This window comes from Grus americana, chromosome 19, assembly GCF_028858705.1.
Source record: "Grus americana isolate bGruAme1 chromosome 19, bGruAme1.mat, whole genome shotgun sequence".
Classification (NCBI taxonomy): domain Eukaryota; kingdom Metazoa; phylum Chordata; class Aves; order Gruiformes; family Gruidae; genus Grus; species Grus americana.
The window spans coordinates 13,026,799-13,042,744 of record NC_072870.1 but is presented as its reverse complement, the minus strand read 5'-3'; the positions used below and the strand labels follow the sequence as shown (position 1 = coordinate 13,042,744).

Sequence of the window (15,946 nt, the reverse complement as noted above, 5' to 3'; positions counted from 1 at the left end):
TTTCAATTTGTCTGTTTTCCTCTCAACTGTGCCGTAATTATCACTTTAAAATGGGATTCTCTTATATGTACCTCTAAAGACTAATTATGCTTCGAGTAGACTCTGCTCACCTTGGAATGTGTTTGAAATGCTGGTCAGTTGAGCTGCTCTCAAAGCATGCTCCCTGCAGGATACCAGAGGGAGAATGAAAGTGAGAGCTAATTTGAAGAAAATAGTTGAAAATACTAGTAATTAATGTGATTTTTTTTTTTGTCAAAGTGTGTGGAGGGTACCACAATCTCAGAGCTGAGATTGGGTAAAGAAAGACTATTGGCTAGAGAGTTTAGAAACATACAGTCCCAGTCCAGTAACATACTTAAGCGTTGAAATTTGCCATCCATCTCTACCTGATCCCAATTCTTTACAGTTATCTCATTCATCCACTATGAATTTAAATATGAGAAGGGAACTTTGACTTGAGCACACAGCTGCCACCAAAATATTATAGAAGGACTCAGAAGTTACATTTGCTCTTTGCTTTCCAGTATCTAAAGGTAAAAATGGAATTGTATAGTACATTAATTTCTTGCAAACTAGTAACAGGAACACTTGCCGTGCAGAAGAGCTTGCTTTAGATTCCTGTAGCAAGTGGAAAACTGTGGAATAGACACATTATATCTTGGCCCAAACTTATCAGTCCATAAGCCACGTCCAGACATCTTGCTAAAAGAAGCTATCAGAACTTAAAGACATTGCTTTCTCTTTACTCATACATTCTCATCAATAAATGGCAAGCACGAAAAGTAATCAGAGTCATGGTAACCTTCAGAAATTTCCATCTTATGAGTCAGGGCAAAGCTGTCTCTTTTTTTCTTCTCTTGCCTTGCAGCCTTCCCCAGTAACACAGATGAGTTTCAACTTCAAAACAGCATTATGGCCTCATACAAAACATAGTCAATATATGGCAGGTCACTTTGATTTTAAAGTTACCACCAGAGACAAAGCCCAGTAGCCTCATTTTTATCTTGTTCATGCTTTGCCTGGATTTCAGACAGGGAAAGCTTATGATCAGCTTGCAGAGCTTCCCCTGTCCCAGTGATCCTACGTCACAATATAAGGTTTCAGGAAGGCAGCTCTCACCTCTGTGAATCCAACATTACTTTTACAGGGCATGTTTATATGGCCAACAATGACTTTCAAAGGTAATTGTCACACTTTTGAACGCACAAATGCTTTCATATGCAGCACAGCGTTCAAGGGAAGACTTTCAGATTGCACAGAGTTACACACAAAAACTGTATTACTTCAGAGCAACACCTCTTGCAAAAAGCCACAATTCCATTAAATTTTCACACATTTTCAATACATGTGTACACTCCCTTGAAGCAAAACTCGAATTTTATCTGTGCTCGTCAGGACTGACTGATGGGAGGGCTTACCACACACAGTCAACTGCTGACAGCCACCACTGGCTATATGAAAAGATGTGTCAATGTCTGCCACTCAGGTACTCTTGTGCCAAATACTGCTAGTATTTTCTACTTACTGTGCAGTAACTGGCATCTGCCAATCAGTACTTGTCCTCGAAGACTCTGAAAAAGATACCTAATGAAACAGATGCGTGCTCTATTTCATAGGTGATTCCAGAGCAAATGTGTCCATTGTGATTCATTAAATGGAAACCATGACATCTTGAAAAATACGAATTCTAGCTCAAAGAATTTGAATCCATGTGCACAAATTAATACTGATAGATTTTTTTCCCCATGAAGTCCTAAAAAAAACCTCCCTGCCTCAAAGCCCTGAGTAAAATCCCCACTGTCTTCAGAGGGAAGTGTTGCTAATCTTGTAAAGAAATCCCTAAGACAGAAAACCAAATTGCAGTGCGGTTTTCAAGCCAGCCATCACCTATGTAATTCTTGCTCATTACTCTGACAGCTCTTTCACAGAAGCAAAAAGTCTTAGTTTGTGGGAAAATATACATGAATTCCCATTCTCTTCAGTTGAACCTTGGGTTGTTTTGGTCTTTTACTTGAACAAAACTGAATACTGCAAATATGAGGAATGAAATGCAAAATGGAAGTTTAATTATGCTCTCTTGTAAGTCCATGGAACTTGCTAAAAAAATCCTACGAGATTTCTAAAGGCTCTGAAAGACATGGGTTTGGTCATTTTTTTAATTATGGCAGGTAAAATGATTTTGTTTATATTACATTCTGCTGTAGTCCCGCAATCAAATGTGACTTTGAAAGCTAAGTCAAATGACATTACTCAAAAGTCTGTAAATTGAGAAGAAAAAAAATGGGAGTCCTGAATTGTTGTCTCTTCTCACTATTGCAACTGATTTTTCTCCCTCATCTGATAAAAATCCTGTATGTGTCGAACACTAGGCTCTGTTACCAGAGAGGAAAAAAATGGCTCACAACCAACATATTCAGGTGCCAAATTTACCCATGAAGCCAGATGTGAACAAGATGCAATGCTGAACCAAGCACAGATGTTATTTTTGTTGTCTTTTGCAAGGACTAATCCTCGGTGAGGTGTAAGCTTCTTGTTGTATGACATGGAATATATGATTAACAGCTACACTACTGTCAACAGGTGAGCAGTGACAGCCCCGGAACAACCCTCATCACCTCAGTACCTACCTACACTAACACTCCCATCTCTTAGAGGAAGACACTTACCTCACTTCCCAGTCTTCAACCAGGCTCCTTGATTTACCTCCTTTTATGTGAGTCTCTTTGTTTACAAAGGTCATTAAGCAGCCTGTATTCTAACCCCAGAAAGAGCTTACCATCCAGGCCAGGCAGAACAGTACTCCTCATGGCCAGCACCAAACCAAGCGGTGATCCAAAGAGGAAGAAATCAGACACCTCGAATTCAAATCGGCCCAGGTTTACTTCTGAGAGACTGGAATTCACAGCAGGAAAGTCTGCACCACCTTTCAACACACTTGAGTGGATGCTGAGAAAAAAATAAAAATGCACTGATTCAACAATAATGAAGACGGCATCCAGAGAAAAAAAATCCATTCCCAAAACAGGCTACTTAGAAAGCTCTAGCATCTGTATTTAGATCCAAGTAATAAGCCTTAAACTGTAGACAGATATTGCAGTATAACAGCCACTTATCATGGTTTCCAGTGTGGCTGTTCAGTAAATTTACTACCTTCAACATGCAAGAGTTTTCTACAGTTATTTTACAGAATACTTATTGGTAAGTTACACAAGGACTCTGAAGATTGACGTTTACCTCCCCTCCCTTTTAGAAGTATAGACGTAAGCTTATTCTGAAACTTCTGCTATAAATTCTAACCTACTCAAGTTGTATAAGGACAGTGGTATTAAAAGGTTACAGTCATAAAGTATGTTATGTGGGTGCATAAAAAGGGTTGTTCTAATCCATTCCCTTAGCTATAAACTAGAATTTCACTACTTTTCAACCATTTATTACAGGTTAAAATTAGTGATGCGTATAGACAGCTTTTAATCTTTTAAGTGATTTGAACACTTTCAATTACTTTGTATGCCATACACGCATGAGGTAAATACAGATCATCTATCCGTCACTGACTGAGAAAAGACCTGCCTCTTATTTAGTTCTGCTAGAGATGAAATATCTAGCATATACACCTGCTGTCCAGTCACGAGACAGAGCAGAACATGACTCCAGAGCATGCAGAGCCTGACTGAGAGATGCTGACTTCAACCAGAGCTGTAACTGAAGCCCTCATGAGTTATCTGCACACTACACTCTGCATTAGTGGCCAAGCATGGATCAGAATCCAAAAATCCTGAAGACTGGTCCCAAATCAGGCCAAGACACCAGGCCTCTCTCTCAATCTGAGAACCTAGTGACATTCTCAATTTTATAACCTGATGTTATTAACTGAAACTCCAGGGACCAAGCTTAGAGCCCCTTTAGGGCAGAAATGAAGCAAGCCAAGAATTAAATCCATCACTGGCAAAGCAGATGGGAGTTACCTCTCTATGCCAGAAACACTCGGACAAAAAGCATAAGCTGACACACTGAAACACAACCACAGTGCGTAGGACAAGGACGTTTCTGTGTGAAAGAGTGATCTTTGTAACCTCATCACTCACACTGACACACCGCCTCTAAATTGCAGTAAATGAGCTCATGGGGAAAAAAGTCTTAATCATCTTATGCAAGTCTCACAGACAGGAAATCAAAGGTTTGGAATCTCTCTGTATGTACAGGGTGGGTCAGAGGATGACATGGTTTGGTTTGATTTGTGGGGGTTTTCCTCCCTCTTTACCTTACCAAGGAATTTTTTCTGCTGTTTTTAGCCTGTGTTTGTCCAATTATTCCTCAATAACTTAGCAATAGCCTAAAGTTTGAGGAGTCCAAAATGTGAATGAAAGAGAACACTTTTCTATCTGCTTAAGTACAGCTGCATGTAAAGCTTTCAGTTTAAAATCATAGATACACAGAAAATGAAAAAAGGCTTAGAAGAAAACTGTTATCTTTGTCTTTTAATTATCCTATTATCCCCCAAGTCTGAAGTGCTTTATATAAGCCAACACTGTGCTTTAAATATAACACAGTATTCCTTCTATACAAGAACCTGAAAGTGACCGACCAAAAAAATCTTCGTGTTTTCAGTCGTAGACAAACGAAAAACAACCATCCTCTGCCTCAGAGGGAAGACGCTTTACAACATACTGATATCCAGAAAACCCAATAGTTTGAAAACAAAAGCAGAATAGTCAACAAAGGCAAAGCAAAGTACATTCAGTCAAAGCAAGAAAATAAAATTACTTTAAACTGCTGCTAAGAAAACTGCCAGACTTCAAGTAAAGCACAGTAATAAAGCTGCACTATGCTCAACTGTAGCAGAACTGAAACTTCAACACACAATAAGACTTTTCCCTCTGCATCACTCCCAATGAAATAAAGGAAATACGATGATGGCTAGAGGACAAAAAGCACAAAGAATTAAGATACTTTAAAAACCAAATAGCTTGGAACAGGCAGAAACAATGAGACAAAGGGAATACTTATCTTTCCATCAAATCTGTGTTTTAAAGGTTTCTTACCATCCAGGAAAGCTAATTAACTCTCCTCCCCCAGACAACTCCTCATTTAAGCCAAATGTTTAAATGTTTGCAGTTGGGTTTTTTTGTTTTAAAGCTGATCACAATAGCTCACAGACCAATGGGAGCACCGAAAGCAATTGTCTCACTCTTTACAGAATTACAGAAATCATTTAAGATCTTCAGATAAACGTAATAGAAATTTAGAGTTATAAAGCATTCATCCATCTTGATTTGTGTGGGCTGCACTGAAGAAATTGAACTACTTGCATTCAGTTTTGCATATTCAAAACTCTCACAACTGAATAAAGATTGAATAAAAAACTTTCCACGTGTGAATAAATTCATACTAGACCCACCATTTCTACAGTTTTCTTTGAGGGGTATACAGGGACTGTAAGCAAACCTCCAGAAACACACCACAAACAATACAAATTATTCTGTTGCTCTGCTGCTGAGAGGCTCCATTCAATGGCAAGCCTGTTTCTTTCACTCAGTCATCAAGCACTAGTTACCTAGACAGGAAAGCATGATGTTGGGTTATAGTATCACAGTCATAGGTGGATGAGTCACTCTGTTTCCTAGGCAACGGCTGCCTTGGCTTCTCATCCTCCATGATTCCCGAGATGTCAATATTGCTTTTGCTCAGGCGTTTGCTGCCACTCAGACTTGAGTCCTCTGCTAAGAGGGGATTATCCTTCAGAGAATGAACAGAGCAAAAGGAAGATTTAGACAGTGACCAAAATACGACAGAGCTTATATGAAATGGCTGCATTTGTACATTTGACCTCACTTTATCCAAGAAAGGGTGGAATGGGTAAGACTCTCTCTGCAGCAGAAGATAAGGAAAGAGATGAAGACTAAATTTCCCTGTAAGATGTATAGCCTAAAAGCTGGAAGAGAATCAGGATTTTTTTTGTGGCGGGGGGAGAAGGAATAACATAAAAGTTTTATCCTTCATCACTTCATCATTCTTAGAGTACTATAAATATCATAAGGTAATCAGAAGGGGTCTTACCTGAGTGCACAAAATGCCCATTACAACATTAATAGTCTTGCTCATCATGTCCATGGATGAGGGACTTGATTTTTTAAGAATGTGAACTTCTGTGGGACGCAAGAGGAGACCAGTGGTACCATATCTTTAAGGTACCCCTTAAAATAGGAAATAGATTTATTTACTGTTCATTTCCTCCAGCACTTCTGCAGCTTGCACTAGCATCCTCCCTGACATATCCCTACTACCCCCAGACTTTTATTCCTGCATCTATTTCAGTAGCCAACGCACACGCTGCTTTTCAAAACGAATGCCATGGGACTGAATTTCCCGATTTATGTGTGTAATGCATGCAAAATCTGGTTCTAACAGCTGTGCAATCCAATTCTGTGTAAATCTCCTTCTATTCACATCAACAAAATAAGACAGTGTGTAAATGCCTGACATCTATTTTTACAAAACTTCAAAGATACGAACATCAACAAGGTACAGTGGGAGAACAGATACAGTTAAACCTCTTCTAATCGTGTAATTATTACTTTTCATCCATATTCTACTAAATCTTACAATGCAGTACCAGAATTCATGGGATGATATGATATAATTAGCATTAGCATCTTAATAACCTGCAGAAGATTAGTTTAGGACCAGCACGTTCACAGACAATTACTCTTGTGATAGTACAATGAAAAAACTTAACATGCAAGTAGGAATTCCTTTCTGCATTTCATAGTAACGTAGCAAAATTCATGTCATGCCAACTTTCATATTAAAGTTGCGTGAGATTTAGGACCTTGCTTGGCATAATACTAATGTATCTATAATGTTAAAACTAAGCCTCGCTTCTTGTAGTTGTTACTATTAATGAGCGCAAAGAACTATTTCACAGGGCCAGGTAGGAGGTGAGGGCTCCTGCTGTGTGTTGCAGCTGACTGCTCCCACCATTTTGTGTGCTAAAGTGATGTAAAACCAAAATAAAGTCTCCACCTAAACTATGTGCTTCTAATGAGGTCAAAATCAGAACCAACGACAGGCCCTACTTGTATTTTTTTTATGTAATCAGTAACCTTTTTTCCAGCCTGACACTGACTCTATGTAGCGTGATTTGCCCCGCAGTTTACAATCTTACAATGCTCTTGGCCTTGCCGAACTTCATGAGGTTTGCGTGGGCCCACCTCTCAAGCCTGTCCATGTCCCTCTGGATGGCACCCCTTCTCTCCAGTGTCCCATCTGCACCATGTAGCTTGGTGCTGTCAGCAAACTTGCTGAGGGTGCACTCAATCCCACTGTCCATGTCACCAACAAAGATGCTAAACAGCACCGGTCCCAACGTACCCCTGAGGAACACCACTCATCGGTAGTCTTACTTGGACATGGAGCCATTGACTGCAACTCTTTGAGTGCGGCCATTCAGCCAATTCCTTATTCACTGAGTGGTCCATCCATCAAATCCACGTCTCTCCAATTTAGAGACAAGGATGTCATGCGGGACAGTGTCAAATGACATGCTATGTGGCATGTTGTTATTGCACTGCAGAAGAAAGCCTTCATTTTCTTTGGTCAAAATCAATACATTTTAAACTTGATGGGTAAAACTCAGGTTTTCCAAAGTATACATATCACAGACAGTTCAACGAGGGAAGAAAAAAGTAGTTTAAAAGGACAAGGGACTAGATCTCTGTGAGACGACCCTAGGGAAGGTCACTGGGTAATTGGCTAGGCGTTGTACAAGAGAGCAGGATTCAAAGTTGTCCTTTTCTTTATTGCATACAACTCTCTCCCCACACTCATTTACATTTTTCCACCACTGCTCCCTGTACCTGTCTTCTTGGACATAGCATTATGCTACTGCATTACACTGTTGAAGCGTCACTCTTCACAATTCATAACAGCAAATGCCCCAAGTAAAAATAGACTTTACCATGCTTAGTACTTCTAAGCAACTTGCAAAGAGTGTAAAATCTAACTACACAAAACAGAGAACGTGAGAAAAAGTGCAAGGCTTACAGATGAGGACTGAGGCATGATAGATCAAGAGACTTAGCCAAAGTCACGCAGACAGACTACGGAAAACATGCTAATTGAATCTATTTCTCTGAAGCTACAGAAAGAACAAGTTCATAGGACAGCAATTTCCCATAACCTCACTCAGTACTGGAGCACATTAGCAGCCCTGTGCATGTGGGGTGAGACTTCACGTCATGAAGAGATGTTGAAGAACCTAATCTGTTCTCCAGAACTATGCAGATGAGTTGCAGGAAAATGAAACCAAGACAGAAGCAGTATATTATCTATGAGATGAACCTTCCACACTGTTCCACCTATAGTCTTCAACAGCCAAGAGGACCTCCTGGCTTCTGTGACAAGTGATGAACGCGGAACCTGGGAACTATAGCTAGTGCCAGTTCTGGAGCTGGCTTTTATGCCATGAACAATCTGTTCATGTGATAGTCCCCTGGGGGCTGAACAGGGACCAAATTAATTTTACACGTTACTGAACAGCCATTCAATAGGGAAAGCCTGACAACCATTTCACTGAGACAGAAGGTTATTTGGTGAGAAGAATTATCACTGAGAAATTAACTTCTCTAAACAATCTGGGCCTTCTCTGCATTTGAATAGTGAAAATTATGTCAGATGCTAAGAGTATGTTAAAATGTCTGCACACTGTGACGCCATGGTGAAGAGAAAGTGTTCAAATTTATAGTAGTCTGATACATTAAAAAAAAAAAAAGTCTTGTTAAAGAATCCCGTATTGAAATCTATTCAAAAAACCTGGCCAGATTTTAATCTCACTAGTTTGAGCATTCAGGTTCACCTTCACGACACAGTCTTTCTTGTATACTGCAAAAGAGACTAAGCCAATCCAGCATTTATATTAGTCAGACCAGGGAGTGAGATACAGTTCCAAAAAAAATACTAAACCACTTAAAAAGACATTAGGCAACACGTAAGAAGAAGGTTGAGGTGATCAGTATAAAGACTATTCTCTGCATTTTAAACAGTTAAAAAGTTTGTTTTCCATTGCTACAAGCTCTTTCAACTCCCCCACGTGCCACAATTAAAATCTCATCTGCAGTAAAATGGTATTAATACTGGGATTTGAATCAGTCACTCACAGGTAGCTTTTATTTATCCTTGATTCATGTGAAGGAAATCATCAACTTTCTCCATTTGTCCTAATGAAGAGTTGTCTACTTCTAAATTACGAGTATTTTAGCTGTTGTGACAAAAAAGAATCGTCTTCCTCTTCTAAGAGACAGTGTTCCCAAGCAAGTACAGCGATTGCTAATATAAGACTTTGGGTTTCCGCTTCTGATGATGGACCAAGTTCACTTCATTCTTCTGTCCTTTAATAACCCAAGGAGGGATAGGATGACGACAACACCACTGGCTTTCTTTGTTAAGTATTTTGACATTTGCAAATGTAACTGATTTTTAAAAAGCAAGAGTTACTAGTCTGGCCTGAGCAGAGTGACATTTGCTCTACTGCAGTTTCTTTTATTGAACATGCAGGTAAAATTTCATATACTGCCCTGTACAAGCATATACACGCAACAGTCATCATGATCTCAGTAATCATTCACATTTCTGCCTCTACTGTAGAAGTCAATACCTACTATGGATAATCCCGACTTGATTATTTAGTGTGTATTGGAAACTAGAATACAGAAAACAGACTACTACACACAAACCAACAAATACTCACTTGGGGTAGTAGAAAAATGTACCATTCTAATTCCTTATTTACATTGTTTCATTAAATTAACAGGCCCTCTCTCTCCAAAAGGAAACTTCTAGTGCCTAAAACTGTGAGCTATTCAGAGAATGTAAAGGTCATTGCATCACCAATCTAGCTTATTATTATAGACCATTTTGAAATAAACAGAGTAAGAAGGCCGGAACATAAAATGCAATGGTTGAGAATACCTCAGTCTCATCCTTATTTCCAACTAGTTTCATTTCACAAATGCTCCTGACATTTGGGAAATGGTAAAGTAAAAATATCTTATACTTCTGCATCTCAAACTCTTCCAATGAGATCCGTTTCTATTGGAGACACCAAAGAAAGGGGGAGGTGGGAGGGACGACAGCGGGGGATGACAAACAGTAAAAAAAGAGAGTCCTGAATGCCTTTCACAGGAGCACACTGAGAACAATGGACAGAAAGAGAAGATAAGGAAGGAAAAGAATACTTCAGTTCTTCTAAACACACAGAGTATTCGAGATGAAGACAGGAGGAGAAAAGGGAAAAGATGGAGAGAGGAATGGGAAGAGAAGTTCTGTGGTATCAGGAAAAAGAGAGGAATACAGGAAAGTTGAAACTATAAGAGCAGGGAAGTCAAAAGAACCTACACTCCCTAAAGCCTGATCCCCACTCTCAGAATCATCAGTGGCCCCACACAATCAACCCCACTGTAGGACTGGGATCCAGGAGGACCATTTCTCCATTTCCTTTGCTTGCAATGCACCATCCTCAAAGGCTGGCTGCTGAGAATACAGAGCCATGTTACGAATGGTAAGTAATTCTCCTTCCCAGAAACATTTAGAGGATGTCTCTTTGCTTGAGAGTACTCCCATCACACATAGCTCTCAACTGAAGAAAGCAGGTTGGTATCACTGAGCCTATTTTTGAGGTGAGAGCTAAATAAAAGAGCCAAGAGATGAAACGATTTGGCCATGGTCACAAAACCATCAAAGAACGCAGCGTGGGCACCGCAATTAGTGTCAACTCTAATACACCCCCCCCTCCTTATCCACTTGAGTCTGAAGTACATAAAATTAGTTGAACTTCAATTTTCTTTCTTAAATGTTGAACACGACAATAAAGCTTACATGCTAGCATTACTTTAAAAAATTGTGCTTTTACTACCATAAAATCTTTCCTGGATCACAGTTAGAATTGATCCTTCCGTCTGTCCAAACGCAGCACTCATATAGACAGTGTTCTGCTCAGTGGTCCATTCACAGATACTCAGGTGACTTGCATTCCCTATGGACATTCTTTCACCAGTCACTAAAACTTACTCCTGAACACATCCTAATGCTGGACTACCTCCAAGCAGTAGCATAACGAATTCCAGACCCTATGTGAACAAATAAAAAAAATGATAAAAAGAAACATAAAAAATTTTGGCAAAACCAGGAGCCTACCAGAGGTTACTGAGAGAGAACATGTTTGCACCTACAGTTAGGGATACAATAAAGGGCACTTGGTAAGCCTACTTTAAAGATTTACAGATAAAGCCTTCTGTATGTCATAAAACTGAAGCTGCAGACAATTTTCAGACAGTAATTTTTCCATATATGAGCAAAATCCCATGCTACACGGCAATTTACCAAATCCTTAAATTTTCTCTGTTTTTTATGGAGCTGACTTCCTTCAGGGAATGAATCTACAGGGTTTCAGCCGTGTGGATTTTTTCTCTTCACCTGGATGCTGCTGATGCTTCCTCTCCTGCTACTGTTCCGACTCTCGTCAGCCGTATTAGAACTACAGCAGATGGCATCAAAGCCCAAAATTCCTCCAATGCAGTCACCAATGAGACACACCTGAGGAAATAAAAAGATTTTTTGGGAGATGTAGCAAGTGTTTTAAAAGAAACTAAAAGCATCACAGCACTGCAGTGGATTTGCTGTCTTACTTTACACCCTTGCTCCTGTTTTTTTTTTTACACCTTGATTCCTGTCACAGCTGAAAACGTGTAGCCACTTTCTCCCACTTCCTTTTATGTCCAGAAATACACCCTGTGCCAAGAATATCTGTCCCAGGGACTATTTTGACCAGCTGGGAGTTCTGCTAAATGGGCTACAATACTCCCAGCTGCTTGCAGCCAGATTCCAGCTCAAAAAGTCCCTATCACTGGACAACTGCTTTCACAAAGATTTCAGGCCACTTAACATTTCTTTCAGAGTTACACAGGGAAGAGGATCTCAACAGATTAAAACCAGATTGGTACTCCTCTGTCAGGACAAGGGAATGGCACTTTTAAATGAGGTATTGAGCAGAGAGATTCACTCTTGCTTCACATTTAATATAAACATACAAGCTACCTTCAAAGTATAGGCCTGGGAATTAAAATACATAGAGTACTAAAATTGGGAATTCAATAGTTGGAGTAATTTTATGGCACACTAGAATCTACCTCACCAGCCAATTCCACTGAACACCTCCACATCCCATAGGAGATGATTCTTTCTCCCTGTCCCCATGCCTGTGTCTGAGTAACAGCTGTATTACCTTCCTCCATGATAACAGCCCCCATGGTTCCACAGGTTCCAGCAACCCTTTCTCTCCAGTTCTCAAACTGAAGCAAATGTCTAGTCTGTTGTTCCCAACTACAATTAGTTTAACAGAAGTTTAATTCAGCTCAGCTACAACACTAAACTACAAGTTTTGGATAACAGGATGTTGTGCATGATTTCTTCAAAGTGACGCAAGTTAGGAAAAGCAAGCGCTTCAAGAAACAGGTAGGGGAAAGCCTCAAACTTCTCTTAGTGCATCTCCAAATACCACACACTCTTAATTGAGTACGTTTCTTGGGATAAAAACATGTTAAAAAATAAAATATCAAAATACATTAAGGTAACATCTAAGACAATTCTGGTTCTAAATTTGTATACAATTGAACAGCACGCTGATGTACTCTCTGATTTTCAAATTCCTACACCACGCAACGAGGTCCAAAAAGAACTGAAAATTATGACACAGGTAACCTTAACAAAATTAACAGCACATTTTGTGGGGGATTAATGGTATCTCCTTCAATTTACCATTCCATTTCTAATCCTCATTATTACTGGCATTAAGGTAATGAAGTTAACTTGTTCCAGATACTGTATAAAACCAAAAAAGGCAACCTCTGATCTAATGAACTTGCAATATAAATGGACAGAAAAAGACCAAAATATGAAAGGAAAGGTACATACAGGGTGGGGGTCAGGTTATATGGTATGTATTTTAGAAGTACAGGACTTATTCAGAGGTAGAGTTGAGATTTCTATCTAAGGATCAAAGCAAAACACTGTAGGCAGCACAGAGAAGTCACTTCCATTCTAACAATGCTGGTAATTGCTGCTGGGTAGCAGTATCGTATTTATGCTATACAAAGCAGGAAAGTACTGAGTTTTGTAGTCTAAAGATGGAAAACCAGGAACAATAACTGTGACACATCAGCTGGAAGAAGTCTGCAGGTGACTTCACTGGGGAGTGGGTCACACCAGAAAAATTACATGACTTTCCCAAAGTTACACAAGAAGTCTACAACACTGCTGGCAACAGAGTGTTTGTCTTCTAAGTTTCTTTACTGTCAATTGTTTTATTACAATGGAGGCAAAAAAGAAATAGCAATAGTTAAAGGCTGGACTCCTTATGGTTTTAGAGATGTCCCAACTCTTCTATCAGCTAGAGTAGGTGTGTGAGGAGCTCAGTAACATAGATTATCATTTGTCTTGGGCTGGCACGCTTGTTCACTCCTTAGCATACCATGCTTACAGCGCATCTAAGGCTATCATTACCAGAGTTCGCAGAAACACTTAGTAAGAGCTTAGGGGTCAAAATGCTTACAAGAGAAGGTACAGTATCTTCTGGCAACTGAGTAAGTCCAGGTTAGATACTGCACAGGATTCCAGAAGTGTCTTTCACATGCTGGGCACTGAGAAGGCATTTTGTACAGGTAATCCTGTGCTAACATTCATTCATCATATCTGCAGTATTGTCCCACACTCACAACTCAAAACCCTCAACACAATGCCTTAAAAAGAAACAGCCTTGCTCCGAAGGAATTTTACTTTGATGTAAGAGAAAACAGTCCTACCTGTCCATTAAAACCAGCCCCATCTGTAGATTTGAGAAATTCATTGTAAACTTGATTGGCTCTACTGATCACCATGGCAACTGCATCCTGGTACTGAGGGGATGAAATGGCCAGCAAGGGCAAGGCAGCCAGTGGGATGTGGTCTTCACTGCTGCTGAGACAGCTCTCATCATAGCTGTAGGGATTTAGGCTAGAGAAGGACATGCTATCATCAGGAAAAATGCACACAGCATTAGAGAATGAACAGTTACTTATTCCCAGAAACGGGTTGGGCTATTGCAGTTCACAATGAGAGAATACAGGAAGGATCATTTTCTCACATAATTCAACTGCTTAAAAAAATCAACGACTTACTGCTTTATGTGAATGAGATCATGCTAGAAGGCATTTCTGTAGTTAAACATACTTGGTGCAATTTTTCCATATACAAGTAGACATAATTTAGAACAGCAAAGAGATTATTCCATTTCAGCTTTTTTCCCCACCCCCCCTCCACATAACAACTTACTACATCAAAGAACGGGATCCAACCATCACAATGGAATATTGTTTCCTAGAACACAAGTGTGACAGATGTATCGTTCAAAAGCATATAAAAACATTTTTCCCAGAGTCCCATCCTTTCAAAAACATGGAACAAAGGTGCACACGTTCCGAAATCATACGTAAATGTTTGCATAGTAACATTTTGCAATAAAGAGGTGACTTGACTGAAAACGCAAGCTTAAATTTGATAGGATGTCAGCTTTATTTTAGCTTGGATGTGCATCCTGCAAGTTTCTCAGTAAATCTGCCAATCATACCTTGACTGATTTTTATTGATGAGTGGGGAAAACAATTCACAGAGTGCCAAAGATGCAAGGCACATCAGTGTGCACCAGATTCTCTTACAGCAAGTTGACAGTCCTTTAGAGACTAAAGGAAAGTCAGAAGTATTTTGGATAATTCAACTGATACAAAGTTCATCCAAAGCCACAGGCAGGCAACTTCAACACTATTTTGTATTGACTTTCTTTAGGAACTTGGTGAGCTATCACAATATTAAAAAGCAAGCTGCCTGAAATGGAATTAGTCCATGTCTTTGTTAAAACCTGCATCCTTGAGACTAACACCAGGGTTGTGGAAGAAGAACAGGCGACTTGCAACACTCAAGTATGGAAGCTGGTCGGTGTTCATGTCCTGAGCCTCACAGGACATTTCCACACTTGCCTCTTGCTGAAGCACTCCAATGATTTGGTATTTTTCATCCAAAGTAGTATAACAGTTTCCATGTCCTAGAGCTCAGGTGGTCTGCCAAGCTGTGTCAGTTTACCAATTAACACAGCTTCATTTTGCCAGCTGATTACATCATCCCAATGCATAGCAGACATACAATTATGAATACTAACTCTCAAAAATGAAAAATGAACCTTAAAAACTTACTTAAAAAGGCTTCATTTAATGTAACAATTGGCAGATAACACCTCAGAGAGTGAAAGGGAGAAACACAGGAGGAAAAAAATTATGAAGTGAATGTTTGAAACGGAAAAAACCCCCTTGCATATGTTTTCATAATAAAAGTAAAATGCAAACAATATTCACAAGAGAACTACACAAAACAGAGTCAATGGAAAAATAAATAGCTGGTAATTTTTTTTCGTGGCTAAAGGAATATAGATCAAAATGAAATTGAGTAATTACTGCCTAGACAATTGATCGCAGTTAAGTGGTTTAAAAATGAGGGTTTGGGTTTTTTTAATTGCAATTTATTCTGCTGTAAAGGTTGCAGACACAGAAACCTCCATTGTTATCATAGACACAACACAAAGGGAAGAAAGATCCAGATCACTGAAAGAGTGCATAGAAACGATGAAGTTGTTTATCGTGGGGGACCTGCTAAGTACTAGTGCTGAAGCTGAGACAAACATAATACATCAGCACTGGAGCTGAGAGGAGCACAAGTCTTGTTATCTTGATGCACTGGCAGGACACTGCAGGTGGTCCTTACAAAGCACCACCTTGGAAACATCACACTTGCACAAAGGCTGGAAACGGAGATGGGAAATCACAAGGAAGCAGCTGAAATACCAAGCGTAAGAGCCTGACAGATAAAG

At 39.6% G+C, this 15,946-nt stretch overlaps 1 protein-coding gene across 7 annotated transcripts in view; it reads right to left on the bottom strand.

The window, feature by feature from the left end:
• Positions 1 to 15,946, bottom strand: part of PITPNM3 (PITPNM family member 3) — a 117,473-nt gene that overhangs the window by 28,201 nt on the left and 73,326 nt on the right. For 6 of the 7 annotated variants that reach the window (XM_054848105.1, XM_054848104.1, XM_054848098.1 and 3 more), the window contains 5 exons: positions 14,362 to 14,406; positions 13,854 to 14,043; positions 11,470 to 11,589; positions 5,555 to 5,736; positions 2,777 to 2,946 (listed from right to left, as the gene is read on the bottom strand). In XM_054848105.1, coding sequence (XP_054704080.1) covers positions 2,777 to 2,946; positions 5,555 to 5,736; positions 11,470 to 11,589; positions 13,854 to 14,043; positions 14,362 to 14,406 — 707 coding nt within the window. The remainder of the gene's footprint in view (positions 1 to 2,776; positions 2,947 to 5,554; positions 5,737 to 11,469; positions 11,590 to 13,853; positions 14,044 to 14,361; positions 14,407 to 15,946) is intronic. The other variant, XM_054848099.1, reaches the window with a different exon arrangement.